Raw genomic sequence first — 19,656 nt, 5'->3', positions numbered from 1 at the left:
ATAAACGCAGCATTTTGTATTTGATTTATTGTTGGAAGCCGCCCAGAGTGGCTGGGGAAATCCAGCCAGATGGGCGGGGTACAAATAATAAATATTATTAATATTATTATTATTAGCAGCGCCCTTAAGTGACCCCCCCCCTCATTGGAGAGATCGGAAAGGCTCTCCGGGAATTGCAGCTCCAACAGCGAAAGACTACAACTCCCAGAATTCCCCTTTGCTCAGAAAAGTCCAGCCGGGCGTGAGCCCGACTCTCCTCTCGTCAGTTCTGTGCAGAAAGAGGAGGAGCTTTCTCTCTCCCCCCCCCCCCCCAGTCAATGCTAAGAAGGCAGGAGGGAGCCCTTTGCACAAAATTTTTAAAAATAATATACCCACCACCTAGAATCGGGGATCAGAGAGAGAGAAAGAAAAGTGTGTGTGTGTGTGTTTATGTGTGGATCCAAACCTCCTCTTGTGGAACTGGATCTGGGCCAGCAAGATCCCTGCAACAGCAGCTGGGAGAGGGAATGAGAGAGCCAGCAGCAGGAGATCCAAATGTTCGCATGGAGAGCTAAGCTCCTTCCGTGCTTCCTTTGAATGCATGCAGTTTTCTTGGGGTCGGCGGGTGCTCTTGGGGCGCACGTGGCGTCACGGGGGAGATGCACGTCTGAACGGACGCAGGAACAGGGAAGACTTGGGACGCGCATCCCTTCAAACACCAAGCCGGATCAGAAGGTGAGAGCGCCGCCTTCCTTCCTTCCTTTTTTTTTTTTTTGGAACAATTGTTTTTATTGATTTTTCTAAACTATTGCCAAATGAATGCAATTTGATGCAGTTTTCCAAAACTGGCTTCCAGAGAGCGCTTCCTCTTCAGTGTGTGTGTGTGTGTATAGGTGCCAACTCCTTGGCTGCACAAGCACTCACAAAATTACCCATGAAGGGGCTGGGTACTGTTATAAGAATTACCTGAAATGCCACTGCTTCATATGGAAGTCTGTGGCGATACGGAGACTCAATAGTTGATTCTAGGTTCAAAGCTCCGGTCGGGAAAATGACAGAGACCAACAAGTTGATCAGGCAAAACAATACTGATCCTTTATTTAGACACAGAAAAAAAAACTACAGCTGTAGGGTCCCTGCCTTCTAAGAAAAAGGAAAGGGCCCCGATAAATGGGAAACCCTTAATATTTAGGGACCCAGGTGGCGCTGTGGGTTAAACCACAGAGTCTAGGGCTTGCTGATCAGAAGGTCGGCGGTTCGAATCCCTGCCACGGGGTGAGCTCCCGTTGCTTGGTCCCAGCTCCTGCCCACCTAGCAGTTCGAAAGCACGTCAAAGTGCAAGTAGATAAATAGGGACCGCTCTGACGGGAAGGTAAACGGCGTTTCCGTGCGCTGCTCTGGTTCGCCAGAAGCGGCTTTGTCATGCTGGCCACATGACCCGGAAGCTGTCTGCGGACAAACGCCGGCTCCCTTGGCCTATAAAGCGAGATGAGCGCCGCAACCCCAGAGTCGGACATGACTGGACCTGATGGTCAGGGGTCCCTTTACCTTTTACCTTTATTCCCATACAATCCAATGGTGGCTGGAAGGTGTGAAAAACAAGGGTCTTACACGGAAATTGGATAGTTCATGGAAATAATGGGTGTCCTTTTCATGTGGAGGGGTGTCAAATGTTCTTCCCCTTATCTTCCTTTCTGGAGCGGACCTTTGAAATGGTGGAGCGATTAGCGACTGTCTGGAGTTCTCACACCTTTCCGGCAATGGCTTCCAATATGGGTGGGTGTGAAATTCATGTTCATGTTTTTCTTCATTGATGAATAAACTGTCACTGTCCATGTGTAATTGTGTCCTATCTAAGCAGACACACTAGGTGCCACCGTGGTATGGGAGTGGTAGGTTTCAAACAATATAATTCCCTTATTACAGAAGAGAAATCTAACATGGTTATAAAAATTACACTCTTAAAACATCTGTCAAATATAGCAAAACAATTCCAACATATTGGGGTTATAGCATTAAGGTTACAGTATCAGCTAAATAGAAAAGAGCTTCAGAAAGGGAGGTCTGACATAAACATTGGTTACACTCGGAAGGGGAAATTTTGTAGCGTTATACATTGTTTCAAATAGAGAGCATCAGTGTATCAATAAAGCAATTAAGAGAACAAAATATAACTCCAGTATCACTCAGCAGGGCAAGGGATATTTACAATAATATTATGGTTTTTGAGTCTGACAGCTGTCATTTTGAGATGAGTTTTCTTCCCCCCTCCTATGCGAGACAATAGCTGCTAGCTCATCAAAGGAGTAGATTGACAGCCCTGCTGGGCTGTGGAAGTTGTGAATCGTTGTTGCCGGTGACCTATTGAAAGGAGAATTTCCTTCCTGAGAGGTGATAGGGTGATAAATTCCTGAGGGGTGATTTGCAAGTGGAATGAAGAGGAAGATGTTTGAAAGCTGTGCCGGTGGATCATGGCGTCGAAGAGGAGGATTCTGGGAACTGGAGAATTGGGCATCATATCCAGTCCAGTTACCCCTCTCTGTTCATGGCTGAAATGGTAAAACTGGACATGCCCTGGCATCGCCTTCCCCCCTCGTAATTCTTATAACAGTACCCAAAAAATTCAGTGCCAGGGCCATACATGATGCATGGCACCCATGGCCCTGGGGCACTCATGGTCGCGGGACCAAGTTGTCATTCCTCTCTCTGTGTGTGTTCCACAGGGCAGGCGCCACTACCGAGAAGGCCCTCTGCCTGGGTTTTCCCAGCCACTCTGGGCGGCTCCCATCAGAATTAAAAGCACAATAAAACATCAAACATTAAAAAACTTCCCTAAACAGATGTCTTCTAAAAGTCAGGTAGTTGTTTGCTTCCTTGACATCTGGTGGGAGGGTGTTCCACAGGGCGGGTGCCACTACCGAGAAGGCCCTGTCTGCCTGGGGAAAGAGATGCCAGCAGGGAAAGAGTTTGGAAAGGTTTATCTCACCTGCATATTTTTTCCACTCCCCCAGACAGAAGCTCAACGCACCCACCTCGATCACGCTGGTTTATTCTGGAGTTTTCCGGGAGTTTGTCCCGGGATGAAAATGGAAAGGGATGTTCCCGACGGCAGTACGCAAAGGGAAAGCCCCGGGAAATCCATTTGCGTCCTCCGGGACAATGTAAGCCGCAAAACCAGGATGGGCTTCCAGGGAGAAAGTGAAACCCCTGAAGCAGTGCATTGTGGGGGATCGTGCCGGAGAGCGACTCTGTGCCAGGTGAAGCAGGAGCCTGAAGATGGTTTAGCCCAGTCCTGGGAAGCCCAGTGGCAGGAGTTTTTGAAGACGGTAGAGTCCCCTCACTCGGAATGGGGGGTCCCCCAGTTGCCAGAGGAGCCCACCCCCTGGGATGATGCCCAGGCCTTCCTGGCCTCCTTCGAGCGAGTGGCCAAAGCCTGCCGGTGGCCCAAAGCTGAGTGGACGGTCCGTCTGCTGCCGGCCCTCAGCGGGGAAGCCGAGCTGGCCTTCAGCAGCCTGGAGGCCGGAGACAAGGAGAATTATGGGAAAGTGAAGGCCATCATCCTGCGATGGGACGCCCTCACCAGGGAGAGGTGGCGCCAGCACTTCCGACGCTTCCGCTACCAGGAGGCCGAGGGGCCGAGAGGGGTTTGCGGGCAGCTCCAGGAGCTCTGTCGCCAGTGGCTGAAGGTGGAGAGGCACTCCAAGGAGCAGATCCTGGAGCTGCTGATCCTGGAACAGTTCCTGACCGTCCTGCCCCCGGAGATCCAGAGCTGGGTGAGGGAGCACAGCCCGGAAACCTGCTCCCAGGCGGTGGCCCTGGCCGAGGAGTTCTTGCTGAGGCAACGAGAGGCTGAGAGACTGGATAACCAGGTGAGAACGGCCATAAAACTCTGGTTGGCAGGTTACACCAAACCAGGTGTGGGGAACCTCTGGCTTTCCAGATGTTGTTAATCTACGACTCTCATCACCGTTGACCACGCTTGCTGGTGCAGATGGGAGTTGTCGTTCAGCAACGTCTGGAAGGTTCCTCACTTCCGGAATAAACTGTGGTTTGGGCGCTCTGCCTTGCTAGGATTTAACTTGCACGATTTCAACCAGCTGTGCTACTTGGTTTAAAAAAGAGAAAATTCACATTGTGAAAGGCCTATCTGGAAACGGAGCAAGCTTTCATAGAATCATAGAATCATAGAGTTGGAAGAGACCAGAAGGGCCATCCAGTCCAACCCCTTGCCAAGCAGGAAACACCATCAAAGCATTCCTGACAGATGGCTGTCAAGCCTCCGCTTAAAGACCTCCAAAGAAGGAGACTCCACCACACTCCTTGGCAGCAAATTCCACTGCCGAACAGCTCTCACTGTCAGGAAGTTCTTCCTAATGTTTAGGTGGAATCTTCTTTCTTGTAGTTTGAATCCATTGGCCCGTGTCCGCTTCTCTGGAGCAGCAGAAAACAACCTTTCTCCCTCCTCCATGTGACATGCTTTTATATATTTGAACATGCCTATCATATCCCCCGTTAACCTTCTCTTCTCCAGGCTAAACATACCCAGCTCCCTAAGCCGTTCCTCATAAGGCATCGTTTCCAGGCCTTTGAGCATTTTGGTTGCCCTCCTCTGGACACGTTCCAGCTTGTCAGTATCCTTCTTGAACTGTGGTGCCCAGAACTGGACACAGTATTCCAGGTGAGGTCTGACCAGAGCGGAATACAGTGGTACTATTACTTCCCTTGATCTAGATGCTATACTCCTATTGATGCAGCCCAGAATTGCATTGGCTTTTTAGTGGCTGCATCACACTGTTGACTCATGTCAAGTTTGTGGTCTACCAAGACTCCTAGATCCTTTTCACATGTACTACTGTCAAGCCAGGAGTCACCCATCCTGTATTTTCGCCTTTCATTTTTTTTGCCCAAGTGTAGTACTTTACATTTCTCCCTGTTAAAATTCATCTGGCCTGCCTGAAAGCAGGCAGCAAAGGTGGATTTGGAGAGCCTACCCCCTTTGACCACACTGGGCACCACAACTCCGACATCCAATGGAAAGCAAGAGGTAGAGCAGGGGGGATTTGGGCAGCACACAGAGCGCTACTGAAATTTGAGATGCTGTAGCCAGGGGTGTCCCCTGACAATAATAGTTTTTTTATTTATTTATACTTTTCAGACATATACATTTCACTAGTTTCACTAGTCATTTTAACATTTTAAAACTTGACTTCCTTCCCCCTCTTTCTGCGGTTCCTTAAATTTATTTTTATTATCTTCTGCCTATCCAAATTAACTTACTCATTTATTTAACTTCTTTAACTATATACTCTTATGTAGCTGCAGGTTATTACAATAATCCTGCCAGTGTTTTTATCTGTTTACAATCTGTCTGTAAATATTCATCAAACCATTTCCATTCTTTTATAAAATGTTTGTCATCTTGATTTCTTATTTTTCCGGTAAGTTTCACCATTTCTGCATATTCCATAATTTTTTTGTATCCATTCACCCTTTGCTGGGACTTCTGCTTCTTTTCATTTTGGGGCAAGTAACCTTCTTGCTGACAATAATGGTTCTTGTTTGTCCTGATGGGGGACTGACAGGTGTGTTTGTGTGCGTAGAAATTAGCCCTACTATGTTGTTGTTGTTGTTGTTTAGTCGTTTAGTCGTGCCCGACTCTTCGTGACCCCATGGACCAGAGCACGCCAGGCACTCCTGTCTTTCACTGCCTCCCGCAGTTTGGTCAGACTCATGTTGGTAGCTTTGAGAAAACTGTCCCACCATCTCATCCTCTGTCATCCCCTTCTCCTTGTGCCCTCCATTTCCCCCAACATCAGGGTCTTTTCCAGGGAGTCTTCTCTTCTCATGAGGTGGCCAAAGTCTTGGAGCCTCAGCTTCAGGAGCTGTCCTTCCAGTGAGCACTCAGGGCTGATTTCCTTAAGAATGGATAGGTTTTATCTTCTTGCAGTCCATGGGACTCTCAAGAATCTCCTCCAGCACCATAATTCAAAAGCATCAATTCTTCGGTGATCAGTCTTCTTTATGGTCCAGCTCTCACTTCCATACATTACTACTGGGAAAACCATAGCTTTAACTATACGGACCTTTGTCGGCAAGGTGATGTCTTTGCTTTTTAAGATGCTGTCTAGGTTTGTCATTGCTTTTCTCCCAAGAAGCAGGTGTCTTCTAATTTCATGACTGCTGTCACCATCTGCCGTGATCATGGAACCCAAGAAAGTAAAATCTCTCACTGCCTCCATTTCTTCCCCTACTATTTGCCAGGAGGTGATGGGACCAGTGGCCATGATCTTAGTTTTTTTTGATGTTGAGCTTCAGACCATATTTTGTGCTCTCCTCTTTCACCCTCATTGTATAGTAGATAGCCCTACTATACAAAGGTATAAATTACATTCCTTGCTCCTGACACTTCTGCCTCTGTCCTTGCCTGCTAACGGCACGTGACCCTCGTCAGGCTGCCGTGGTCCTTTGGCTAGAAAAGGTGAACAGGCCCCTTTCTGCTGTTGCAGGTATTATTTGAGGAGCACGAGGAGGAAGAGGGTTCGTCTGAGGTTGACCAAACTTCTCCTGATGCTGTGCAGAGGCCGGCCAACGTGGAAACCAAGCAGGAAGATGACAACCACTACAATGGGGATCCCCGCCCTTCAGGTAAGCATGGTGGATGGCCTGCCATCGTGCTGGGCTCAAGATCAGACAGTGTCATGGAAATAATAATAATAATAATAATAATAATAATAATAATTTATTTTTTATACCCCACCCATCTGGCTGGGTTTCCCCAGCCACTCTGGGTGGCTTCCAACAGAATATTAAAATACAATAGTCTATTAAACATTAAAAGCTTTTCTAAACAGGGCTGCCTTCAGAGGTCTTCTAAAAGTCTGGTAGTTGTTTTTCTCTTTGACATCTGGTGGGAGGGCGTTCCACAGGGCGGGGGCCACTACTGAGAAGGCCCTCTGCCTGGTTCCCTGTAATTTGGCTTCCTGCAGCGAGGGAACCGCCAGAAGGCCCTCGGAGCTGGGCATAGCCTGCCACCACGGTCCAGAGGAGCAGTCTGAGCGCCGGGGGGGGGGCAGCCAGTCAGAAGGGAAAGAGAGAGACGTGCTTTTCTCCCAGCCAGCTGAAAGAAGTGTGCTAGAGCCCCCCTTTCCAGAAGGAGGACAGAATGTACCTTATCAGGACAGTGAGAGCAGGCTGGACACAGACCAACCCTCTGGAGGGCGGCCATTAGTCACCTCTCTGGGGAGGGGAAAATCTTCTGCGGAGGAAGGGGTGGGAGCTGACCCTGAAAGTCCGAGGGCTTGCAGAAGAACCTAAGGTCAAAGAGAGGCGTCAATAAAACAGGACAAGGGGTGGACATTTTTGTGTTTCCTGCTGGAGACACGATGATAGCTCAGATGCTTCATCTGAATTGTGATGGATAGTCGCTAGTGTGTGCGGCTCTGAGGCTAATGACTGTATACAACAAATCTTGTAATTACCACCACTGCGTGCTGTTTATCTAAGTTGCCAGGTCCAGACAGACGGGAAACAGAATACGGAAGTTTGGGATGTTGCTCTTTTTGGAGAAATTGTCAGGCAAATTAAGAGTTACCGGGGCCAAACATATGTGGTGGACATGTCCTGATATATGTATTTATTGGAATGACATTTATGAAGAACTTAAAAAATTGATTAAATGCACGTTTAAAAAAAGACCAAAAATGTTCTTACTAAGTATTTTGCCAGAGGAAATAAAAAAAAACAAAAAGAGTATTATGTATGTATGGGATAACTGCAGCTAGAATTTTAATAGCTAGAAATTGGAAGAACAAAACTTTACCAGACATAGCAGACTGGCAAAATCTAATGTTAGAATATTTACAATTAGCTAAGACAACTAGAAGAATAAGAGGACAAATGAATCAAACTGTTTGGAAAGAATGGAGGATGTTTAAAGAATATTTAATGAGTAATGGTGTAAACGGAATCCTAATGGCAGATGTAGACTGAACCTATATGCAAACATGATGAGATGAGAAGAAGCAATCGAGTAACAAACAGAAATATATAACTGTACATTATACCGATATAATAATATAAATAATATAAAATACAGCGAGAATAATTGGAAGTTATTTTTTAACAAATTGAACCTTTTATTTATGTTCTATTAGTTTTGTTTGTATCAATTTCTATCAAATGTTGTAAAATGTATGAGATATATATGTTTTCATACTTTTAATCAATAAAGAATTTATTTATTTATTTTTTAAAAAAGAGTTGCCGGGCCCAAAGTAAGGAGAATGATTTTGCAACAGTTAGGTTCGATTTTAGGTAAGGAGGAACACGGTCAAGAACTCCCTCTTGCTTATGAACATATTTGGTTAAACATGACGTAAATGTTAATGTTCTGATAAGTTTCCCTTGACGTGGTAGGGTTTTAGCATTCTGTTTTTGAGTTCAGTTATGATTACTGAATCTGGATTAAGTGCCCACCTTGCAGCCCTATGTATAGCCTCCCAAGCTATTACATAACTGTGGCTTCTTTTGTGTTGATTGTTTAAAGAAATGGTTGTTGTAAGCTTTACGGAGCATATAAGAATAAGGACTCTTCGTTTTACAATATACTGTAGCTGAGAACTACTTGTAAATCTGGAAATAAACTAATAAATATTATTTTAAAAAGAGAAGCAAAGAGAATATCAATTACACTCACTCCTTCTCTGTTAGGTGTATGGGCATACTGGGATTTTTGAGTGAGCGCCATGGTCACGTTTCTCCTCCGAGAGAAAACGCATGCAACAGAAAGTCAGTAGCCCGGGGGAGAAAGTGGCCAATTTATTTTATTTATAAAATATTATAGTATGTTTCGAAGTCCGTTCCGATAGAATGACTCTGAAGCTTTAGAAGCACATAGAGCTGAAAGAGGAAGTGGGAAAGAGCGTCACTCTTCCAACTTCCTCCTTCAGGTCTTATGTGCTTTGCAAAGGAGAAGAGTTCAACCATCTTCGCCACTCTTCTGAATCTTCCAGAATCCAGCTTCATTCGATGTTCCTGAGTTCTTGAGTTACGAGAGAGGGGGTAAAGCTTTCCTCTGCCCACTTTCTCCACGCACTGCTTCATTATCATGTTGCCTGTTTCTTTTCTCTAAACCAAGAAGCTTGGTTGTCTTTTGTACCCCCCGTTTCCTCTAATACAGGTATGGGAATTGTTTGGGATTTCCACTTTTTGTCTTCAGCAGGCAAAGGATGGATGGCGGCAGATGAGGAGGAGAAATATTTGTCTGAAGATTCTGACACGGTGGCGCCACGTGGGACTTCAGCATGGACAGAAGAAGAAGAGAGTCTTTCCCCGTGTCACGTGCTCAATGGTTCCTCGGCAAGTCAGGAAAGAACAAGGTGCTGTCAGGAAATCTGCCCAGCACAGGAAGTAGAACTACCCATTTCCTGTGGGGAAGGTCCCCAGGTCCCCAGGGAACCCGTGATCCAAATAGAGATTGTTGCCGGTAAGATACAGAACCCTTGAAGCGCTTGTGGCAAAAGCAGACAAAACTCCACTGACTCCCTCTTCCTAGAGTGGCCTACCGGAGGCCGCAGTGGCAAGCCCCCAAGCCAGGACCTGAGTGCAGCATCGACAACCTCCCCACTTGCGATTGCAAGCAATTGGCATTCAGGGGGAACACTGATTCCGACAGTGAAGGTAGATTGCAGCCATCAGGGCCAGTAGCAATCGATAGATTTATTCTCCATGATTTGCACATATTAAATAAATAATGCCACCATCAAATGAGCAAATGGATTAATAAAAACGACACTACATAAACAGGCAACCGGGGATGATAAAAATCAAATAACACATTGAAAACATTTGGGGAGGGGGGAGGGGAAGCAACCACCACAACTTTATGATTCATTGAGAAAGGCGTGCGGGGGTGATGGAAAGAAGATAAAGTCCTGACCAGAGAAGAATGGCAGATTTAAGTTGATGGATTATGCCGAAATGGCAAAAATGACCGGAAGAATCAGAAATCAGGAAGACCAAAATTTTAATAAAGAATGGAGAGAATTTATAATTTATCTTAAAAACCACTGTACAGTCGTAACTTGGAAGTCGAACAGAGTCCGTTCTGGAATTCCATTTGACTTCCGAAACGTTCGATTTCCAAAACATGGCTTCTGATTGGCTGCAGGAAGCTCCTGTAGCCAATCGGAAGCCACAGAAGCCCCGTTGGATGTTTGGCTTCCAAAAGAACGTTCAAAAACCGAAAACATCCAGTTTTCGGTCATTTGGGAGCCGGAACGTTCGACTCCCAAGGCGTTTGGGAGCTGATGTACGACTGTAAACAGTTGAAATTGTTAGCAGGATTGGAGTAACACTTGTAGTTTAATGGTGAATTTTGGATATAATGGAGATGTAAAATATTTGGATTAATATAAAAGATGCAGGAGGAAATGACTAACAATAGGACCCACAAAGGGGAGGAGGGAAATCTAGGAGATTCTATGGAATCTTGTTTTTATGTTGTATGTTGGATATGTGATTGTAAAACTGTAATTTGAAAAACCAAATAAATAATTTTTTAAAGAAAGGGAGAGAAAGGGGTGTGGGGGAAACCTGGGCCACTTAGTGCCCCAGAATGTAGGGCACCACTACCAAAAAAGCCCTATTCACATCAATTTATTACTATGGGGGGGGGAATGGGGATCTTTCCTTCCCACTGTCCAAGCCACCCCCAAGGTTGCATTCAGTAATATTTGTTCACAGACAAAAAGTCCCCCACAGACTTTTGCACAGATGATGGGAGTTGTGGTAGTGCCTCGTGGAAGGTCCCAAGCCTCTCCCAAGCTAATAGTGAACTTTGTTCCCCCTTCGCCCCCTTGATATCTTACTGGGTTTCTCTCTTTATTCTTGCAGATGATGTGGGGGAGAATGAGGAAGAACGGGAATTACCTGGGATATTGTCCGGAAGAGATGGGCATGAACAGTTGAAGGAGATCCTTTGGAATCGAGATGGATCACAGATGGAGGAAGGCAACCACACAGGGGGAAATAAACCCCAATCCGTACCTTATCAGGATGGGAACTTTTGTGACATCCCAGATCAACAAGAACAGGCAGAAAACAGAAGGGTCAAGGGCCTTGATATTTGTTGGAGAATACACACAGAAGAGAAACCAAACCAGACCTTAGTGTTTGGGAAGAGCTTCGCTGAGGGCGGGAACCTTCCAGAATTTCAAATGCTCTGTGAAGAGCAGAAACCTTACAAATGCTTTGTGTGTGGAAAGTGCTTCACACGGAGTACCAACCTTACTTCACACCAGAGAATCCACACAGGGGAGAAGCCCTACGGCTGCCCAGACTGTAGCAAGAGGTTTTCTAGTCAGTCAGATCTTATTAAGCATAAGAGAATTCACAGAGGAGAGAAACCGTACAAATGCTTTGTGTGCGGCAAGAGCTTTAGCCAGGGTGGGCACCTAACCTCGCACCAAAGAATTCACACAGGGGAGAAACCCTATAAATGCTTGGAGTGTGGGAAAAACTTTAGCAAGAACACCAACCTTACTCTGCATCAGAGAATCCACACAGGGGAGAAACCATACAAATGTCTAGAGTGTGGGAAGAGCTTCACTTGGAATTCAAACCTTACCTCCCACCAGAGAATTCATACAGGGGAGAAACCGTTCAAATGCTCAGATTGTAGCAAGAGCTTCTGCAATCACTCGACGCTTATTAAGCACATGCGAATCCACACAGGGGAGAAGCCCTATAAATGCTTTGTGTGCGCAAAAAGCTTCAGTCAGAGCTCTAGCCTCACTGCACACAAGAGAATCCACACAGGGGAGAAACCATATAAGTGTTCTGAATGTGGAAAGAGCTATAGCAAAAACACAAATCTTATTTCACATCAGAGAATTCACACAGTGGGAAAACTGCGTAAGTAAATTGTTGCATTAATGCTTGGAGTGTAGGAAGAGCCCTCAATGTATACATATAGGGAAAACCATAGAAATTAAACTTTTACACATGAAGAAATCTGGCTACCATCTTATTAGATATTCACACAAAGAAGCTGTATAAATGTCTAGATGTCTAGAGGCCAAGTTATAAGTCCTGGAAGAGTGACAGTGGACAAAATTGAAGGGGGATTGCAATAGTTTGAGCAACTTCCATCGTTTCTCCATCAGTCATTTAAAATGTAAACGGAAGGATAGTAATTTTGGCGGGCAGTTTTTCCTAGATATATATTTCTTTTTGTCAACATTATGGAAACAACATTGAAATAAACGTTTCTTCCAGGTTTTTCAAGCAGAACTATGGATTGTTGCTTATTGTTTACATTTGCTGCAAATGGGGGGAAAAGATTTTATAAAGCTTTTGGAGTTGTTTTGAAAAGCTCAAGTGATGTATATTGATGTATGTTTTATATATACATACACATATACAGTTTAAACAAGGGGCTCTCAAATGGTGGCCTGCAGACCACCAGTGGTCTATCAACTCCGCTTCAGTTGGTGAAGTAGAAATTCTGTAAAACATTATCGGAGGCCAGAGTCGCTACACAAGAGTGAGGCCTGACCACAGAACTGGTAAGAATCAGTTTAGGAGGAAGCTAACAATGACTGTTAGAGTGAAAAACAAGGCCAGGTAAGGTGCAAGGAGGGCTCTGCACGTACAGTAAAAAAGGCTGGGTTGGGTAAGTGTCTCTATGAGAAGGTGATTATTTGGCAATCACTTGTAGCTGAGTAAGATTGCCTTCCATGAATATGGTTTTAACCGTGAGTCCAGAAGTGGCTGTAGAGGCCAATTCTGGATCCACACGTTCTTCCACAGTGGGGACGTAGGTTTCCGGGCAGGAGTTGATCACGGTGAGGGTTTGCAAAGCATGTCTTTCTCTTAGCATGTTTCTCCCTTTCTTCCTGAGTTTGAGCATCTTCAAAACCCACAGAAGTGCCAAATTGCGCCGTGTGCACAGACGCAGCGCTTTGAGTTGCCGGCATTTCACGTTACAGACAGGCCTCTGGAACGGATCCTGTCCATAACACAAGGTACCACTGTAGTTGCTTTGGAAGATGATAATCAGGCATCCAGAAAACATGACCAGTCCAACAAGTTACAGGTAGGTAGCCATGTTGGTCTGCCATAGTCAAAACAAAAAAAAAAATTCCTTCCAGTAGCACCTTAGAGACCAACTAAGAAGAAGGGGACGACAGAGGATGAGATGGTTGGACAGTGTTCTCGAAGCGACTGGCATGAGTTTGGCCAAACTGCGGAAGGCAGTGGAGGATAGGGGTGCGTGGTGTGCTCTGGTCCATGGGGTCACGAAGAGTCAGACACGACTGAACGACAACAACAATAAGTTTGTTCTTGGTATGAGCTTTTGTGTGCATGCACACTTCTTCAGACTCCCAGGCTGCGCACCTGAAGAATCTGAAGAAGTGTGCATGCACACGAAAGCTCATACCAAGAACAAACTTACCTGGTCTCTAAGGTGTTACTGGAAGGATTTTTATTTTTATTTTTTATTTTGTTCAGTCCAACGAGGTTGATGTTAAAGAATCATTGCTTTTACACTGGTGATCTTTGCTTCTTCCAGTACACTGGCATTAGTTTGCCTGTCTTCCCAAGTGATACGTACAATTTTTCGGAGGAACCGTTGATGGAATAATTCAAGGAGTTGAAGATGGCACATAGATTCACCACAGTTGGCTCCTATGATAAGGAGAATCCTTCTGCTAAATCAGTCCTAAGACCCATCATCATACGGTATCCTGTTCTCACAGTGGCCAACCAAATGTGAATGAGAATCCTCCCACATAACCTGAAACTAAAAGTAGTTTTGGCCTTGAACTTGATAAATGACACCTCTGGAAAACAGTTTCAGAAGTCTCAGGTTTCCAAATTAGTTTTTGTGGTTAAATATGCCTTTGTATTCATATCTGGCCTTAGTACAATAATGTAGCACTTGGGAAAGAAGATGCAGCCCAGAAGCCCAGCACTGGAAACCAAGATGGAGAAGATCTGCACGGCCACCATGTATTTCCCCTTTGTGCTCAGGTAAGTGGGCACAAAGGAGACCCAAACACTGCAGAAGACTAGCATGCTGAAGGTGATCAGCTTGGCTTCATTGAAGGCTCCAGGCAGCTTCCTAGCTAAGAAAGCTACCGTGAAGCAGATGGAGGCCAGGAATCCCATGTAGCCAAGGGCAGCATAAAACATGGCAACAGACCCTTCATTGCATTGCAGGATGATCTCTCCAGCCTGGGAGCTCATGTCAGACTCTGGGAAGGGCGGAGAGATTCCCAGCCAGATGGTACAGATGGCAACTTGGACACTGGAGCAGGAAATGACAATGGAATAGGCCAGACTCTTCCCCAGCCATTTCTTCACTCTGTTCCCTGGCTTTGTGGCCAGGAAGGCCAGCACCACAGTGATGGTTTTTGCCAACAGAGAAGAGATGGCAACTGAGAAGATGATACTGAAGGCCATTTGTTGCAGAAGGCAGGTTCCTTTCCTTGGCTGTCCGATGAAGAGGAAGGAGGACAAAAAGGAAAGCAGGAGGGAGATGAGGAGGATATAGGAGAGGTCTCGGTTGTTGGCTTTGACTATGGGAGTTTTTTTGTACTTAATAAAGCTTCCTAACACAACGCCTGTAGTTAAGAATAAGAAGAGGGAAAAGGAAGCTAGGAGGATCCCCAAAGGTTCTTCATAAGCCAGGAAGGTGATAATCTTGTGGACACATTGATCTCTGGCCTTGTTTGGATGTTGATCTTCTGGGCAGCTGGTGCAATGTTCTGCATCTGCAGAAAAACAGGAGTATTGTCGATCATGTACCCCACTGTATTGGTATACGTATATATAGTTCGAGTTTTTGCTCTGGGGCAGTGGCGGAGGAAGGCTCTGCGCTACCTGGGGCGGCGAATGGAAACGTCCCGGGGGAGGGGCGTCGTGACGGCGCCGCTTCCGCAGCCCCCTTTTGAGCCGCAGAGCGAAAAGGCGGCTCGTGGGGCTGCCGAGCGCGATCGGCGGCTCCCCGCCGATCGCGCAGGGCAGCACCACGAGCTGCCTTTTCGTTCTGTGGCTCAAAAGGGGGCTGCGGAAGCGGCGGTCCGACACACCTGTGCACTCTGCCGCCGGAACGTGCGCTACTGCTCCCGGGGTGACGGAGGGAGCGGTGGCGCGTGGGAGTGGTGGGAGGGGCCCCCACTTGTCACCCCCACGCGCCGCCACTCGCTCCGTTGCCCTGGGAGCAGCAGCACCGCACACGTCGTACACATGCTGCTGCTCCCGGGGCAACGGAGCGAGTGGCGGCGCATGGAGAGTGGCGGGAGGGGCCGCTGCCTGTCACCCCCAAGTGCCGCTGCTGGCTCCGTCACCCTGGGAGCAGCAGCGCTGCACGGATGGGGTGCTCTCTTGGCCGTGCGCTGCTGCTCCTGTGGCGACGGAGCCAGCGGCGGCACTTGGGGGTGACAGGCAGCGGCCCCTCCCGCCACTCTCCATGCGCCGCCGCTCGCTCCGTTGCCCCGGGAGCAGCAGCGCTGCACAGAAAGGGTGCCGGGCGGCGGGGCTCCCCTTGGGAAGTGGCAGGAGGGGCCGCCGCTTGTCACCCCTCCCTTCCCCTGGCACCCGGGGCATAGCGCCCCCCCTAGCGACGCCCCTGCTCTGGGGAATATGGCAACCCTAGAGTAGATGATCCTCTGGGTCCTTTTCAGCTCTATGATTCTATGAGTCTTTGTCCCCTTGTTCAAGACAGTGGTGCCACCCACCTTCCTGAGTGGAGATGGTCCCTCCTGTGCAGGGCATGCAGTCATAGCAGCAGAGTGGCTTCCCTTCCGGAACCAGCTTGAGAAATCCGGGGCGACAACTTTCCATGCACCTGGAGGGAGGCAGGGTCTAAGCACAAAGATGGGGGGAACCAAGGAAAATGTGTTTTCTATGGAAATGAGGCATGGGGTTGGGGAAGGCCACTTTACATTTGAAGCTTGTGACTAAGTGTAAGGCCCAAAAACTGTAGCAACTACCTAGGTACCAGAGGCCCACGTAGATTCAGTAGCATGGAGTATCTACTTCCAGTTCTGGCAGGTTCACTAATATATTACCATCACGGTATCACAGCAGTGAACATCTGGGAGCATTCAGTAAAAATATTTTTTCAACAACAACAACAACATTTTTTTAAAAAAAAGAATAGGAGTCTTCGGGGGCACATAAAATTTAAATAAATAATTTGGTGGGGAAGTTCCTTCCCCCAACCAGCCTTTCTCTGAAGTGGAGAACATTCTTTGCCAACCTTTAGAAGCATCCACATCATGAGAACTTCCACAGCCTAAGTTTTGAGTTTTTCCTTAATAAAAGCCAATAGAATTTAAGTTTGATCTTTGCCCCTTTAGGGTTTCTATAGCTTAGGTTTTCAAACCTCTCCTGAGTTTACAGTGAATGGTTTTAAATATTCACACCATGGGAATTTTTTACAACCTAAGTTTCGAGTCTTGGTATATCTAGAGAATTTTTACAGCCTATGTTTCGGATTTTTCAATGAGGGCCTGCACAGCTTAAGTTTGAAGTTGTCTTTTTCATTTCCAACTCTCTTTTGAATCTAAAAGGTTTCGTTTGAAGCATTTGCATTGAAGAAATTTTTATAACTTAAGGTTTGAGCCTTTTCAAAAAAGCTTTTTTTCAAAGTGAGATTGTGCAGCCTGAGTCAGAACCATTGACTGGTATTTGAATTTTTACAGCTGAGGTGTTCAACCCTCTGTCTTTGGGCTCCTCTAACTTAGGTCTTTATACCTTCTCTCAAGTTTAATTTCCTTTGAATAAACTGATAGTCTCGGTGAAACGGGATCCCTTTAGCTGGCAACCCGTCAGGTTCATTTTCTTTTCAGAAAATGAAAAGGCACTTTAATGTTAGGTTAAGTTGCTGCACTTTCCTTGTACTGAACTATATATTACAATTACCCTTTCTAGAGATTTTCACAGCTTCTGTTTACTGTTTCTTTCTCTGAAGTAGAGCTGGGAGAGAGGCTTTCCTGAAATTATCGACTACCTTCAAAGTTTCAGGGACGGTTACATTTCCTCGAAGGGTTTGGATGAGGAAGTCATCTCTCTTCCAAGCACACAAATCTACTGCAGCCCTTCTGGAAGTTGATGGGAAATGGCCCGTTCAATGTGGCTTCCCAGGAGCATTTCAGAAAAAGGGCTAAAAGCACAATTCGGTCAAGATTATGAGGGTTTTTATTAGTTTAAATATGGCAGAGGGTGGGGAAAGTTTTGGCCAACTCATTTGGCAGCTAGACTGGTGACCAGGAGTGTCCGCCGAGGCCATATAACACTGGTCCTGAAAGACCTACATTGGCTCCCGGTACATTTCCGAGCACAATTCAAAGTGTTGGCGCCAACACACAATTTTACAGGGACCCACCATTAGATCTTCAATAAATGCTGAGCATTGTTGTTGGGAGGTGTTTGGGAAATGCAATAGAATGAAAGATTATTTCCCCCCACCTGGTTGAGCCATTTGGGCCACACAATGGCATCCTGATCAATGGTGAACTGTACGTCTGGGGACGCCTGTCTCTTGATACTCCCAAACTTGACCCTGAGGATGGACTTATTGGGAAACACCACCCAGTTTACAATGTCCAGGTCGGCTGCCAGTTCCCCGTTCTCATCCAAATACACTCCGTCCATTGAAGAATTGTAAAACTGGGCGTTTCCCAGGAAAGGGTGGAGCTAGAAGGGAAAGGAAACAGCAGCATTTAGGATATGAGAAATGACACCGACTATCCAGCTCTGCCGTTTCATGCTTGGGTCTCGTCTGACTTGGGGCTTGGTTAAAGCTCAAGTGGTTGTGTGCGTTAAACAGTTTGTCTCCTGAATGAAGCACAAGAACTCGGATACTGTTTACCGGTATTTCCAAAAGAAACAGTGGCCCTCTGCCACTGTTTTTATTTTATTTTATTTTATTTTATAATTTTATTTTGACAATGTAATAATCATAAATAAATAAGAATAAAAATGTGCACCCCACCACCGAGACCATTCCATTGTAACCATCCAACTTCCCTAAATTCCAACACCTCTTGCGATGGTTTGACCCCTTTCCGTTTTAACAGTACAAATTCTACAAACACCTTCTGTATCTCCTCAAAATCATTTCTCCTGCTTTCCCCCCATCTTACCTTAATGGCACATGTTAATTTATCATTAATAGCTATACCCCACACCTCTTTATAACATTCTTCCATTTTATATTCTGCTAGCCCCTTCCACTTCCTGCCTATCATAATTTGTGCAGCTGTCAATAAATTTGTGAGCAAGTCCTTCCTAGCCTGCGGACCTTCCACTCCATCGTAAATTGAGGATGATGCTACCTCTGGACTTTCGGACAGCTTTAACCCAGTGATTTCTGTTATCTCCTTAAACACCCTTTGCCAGAAAAATTGTACATATGTACACCCCCACCACATGTGAACACAATTCCCTGTTTCCTGGCATCCCCTCCAATTCCAAAAGCTTTAGTGCTCAAATAAGTATAGCACATATACAACTCAACAAAGGCACGGCAGACAATACATATCTCTTCTCAAGGCATGGCTATACCAAGACACATCATGTGGCATGGTTAGCCAGTGGAAGATGCTGATCCAACAAGGACATGCCCCTTTCATTCCTGTTATACAGGAATGGGGCTGGCAAAACTTAGTGCAGGAAACCGCCCAGACACTGATTACAGGCTCCAGCAACACAAACACAGTCCCTTGGACAAAGGCTGGAGCTTAGTGGAGCTCAGTATGTGCCAAATTAGCACCCTGGTGTCACAGAGCAAGCCTGTCAGTGAATCACACAGTTCAAAGCTGGAGTTTATTAGCAAATACACGATATTCGCTTGGCCGAGTTTCAGGCCTAATGAGCACATCAGCTCATGCATTGTAGGTTCTTACTCCATGAAACCTGTTGCTGATAATGAAAGTCCCCACCTCCCCATAGCCTCTTCTCCAGGGTTTCATCTGAGCAATCAGAGACTGTGCCAGCAAGCAGCCTGCCTTTGCTCCTCCCGTTTCATACCTCTTCTGGTTCGGGGAGTCAGGGGAGCCTGTCACAACAGGATGGCAGGAGACTCTATGACTCTTCACCAGCCGGACTCATCTCTGTCTCTTGGTCTCCCTCCTCTCCTGCTTCAGGTTCTGCCTCTGATTCTGGACTTTTCTCTGCCACAGACTCACTAAGCCCTGTTTACCCCTTCAGCTTCTGACACCTCCCCTTCCCGGTCTTCTCCATGTGACATCTTCTCCCTGTGATCATCCATCATTGTCCCACCACCAATCCCCGGGCTCTGAGTCTTCTTCCCTTGGTGTTTCCTCCTACCATTCCTCTTTGTCCAACCAGTCCATGACACCTGGTCCAGAGAGAAGCTTTAGTGAGATCCTCTGCAAATGCCATCTCCCCTGCCCAAGGGAATTCTTGTGAAGTCTTACTCAAAATGGGACACTCTAGGCCAAGGGGGTTAGGTTAGTGGTTGGGGCCATTTACTAGTGGGGCTGTGTTTTTTTCCATAGAATCATAGAGTTGGAAAGGATCCCGAGGATGCCCACCTCCTGCAATGCGTGAATATGCAGCTGTCCCCATATGGGGATCAAACCTGCAACCTTGGCGTTATTAGCACCACACTCTAACCAACAGAGCTATCCTGACTGAGCTTAT

The 19,656-nt window shown here is 46.4% G+C and overlaps 2 protein-coding genes across 2 annotated transcripts in view; one reads left to right on the top strand and one right to left on the bottom strand.

The window, feature by feature from the left end:
• The window catches only part of LOC117042501, a 35,110-nt gene extending 23,044 nt beyond the window's left edge, over positions 1 to 12,066 (top strand). Inside the window, exons 9-12 of the mRNA XM_033142046.1 lie at positions 2,905 to 3,848; positions 6,486 to 6,624; positions 9,197 to 9,463; positions 10,873 to 12,066. Of these exons, the coding sequence (XP_032997937.1) occupies positions 2,905 to 3,848; positions 6,486 to 6,624; positions 9,197 to 9,463; positions 10,873 to 11,900 (2,378 nt within the window). The 3' untranslated portion in view covers positions 11,901 to 12,066. The remainder of the gene's footprint in view (positions 1 to 2,904; positions 3,849 to 6,485; positions 6,625 to 9,196; positions 9,464 to 10,872) is intronic.
• Positions 12,067 to 13,577: 1,511 nt separating this feature from the next.
• On the bottom strand, positions 13,578 to 17,681 carry LOC117042756 (vomeronasal type-2 receptor 26-like). The gene is made up of 3 exons (XM_033142391.1): positions 17,458 to 17,681; positions 15,723 to 15,849; positions 13,578 to 14,756 (listed from the first exon to the last, which is right to left on the bottom strand). Exons 1-3 carry the CDS (start codon positions 17,641 to 17,643, stop codon positions 13,846 to 13,848), a joined length of 1,224 nt encoding a protein of 407 aa, XP_032998282.1. The 5' UTR covers positions 17,644 to 17,681; the 3' UTR covers positions 13,578 to 13,845.
• Positions 17,682 to 19,656: the final 1,975 nt, after the last annotated feature.

Source organism: Lacerta agilis, chromosome 2 (assembly GCF_009819535.1).
Source record: "Lacerta agilis isolate rLacAgi1 chromosome 2, rLacAgi1.pri, whole genome shotgun sequence".
Classification (NCBI taxonomy): domain Eukaryota; kingdom Metazoa; phylum Chordata; class Lepidosauria; order Squamata; family Lacertidae; genus Lacerta; species Lacerta agilis.
This window is presented reverse-complemented; position numbering and strand designations above follow the sequence as displayed.

What these genes read in the sequence shown, in the direction of transcription:
- LOC117042756 (XM_033142391.1), bottom strand. Translation starts at nt 17,643, where the DNA reads ATGGACGGAGTGTATTTGGATGAGAACGGGGAACTGGCAGCCGACCTG. An exon ending in GGCCCAAATGGCTCAACCAG is followed by an intron (nt 15,850 to 17,457) that starts GTGGGGGGAAAT and finishes CTTTGTGCTTAG; the next exon opens with ACCCTGCCTCCCTCCAGGTG. An exon ending in GACCATCTCCACTCAGGAAG is followed by an intron (nt 14,757 to 15,722) that starts GTGGGTGGCACC and finishes GTTTTTCTGCAG; the next exon opens with ATGCAGAACATTGCACCAGC.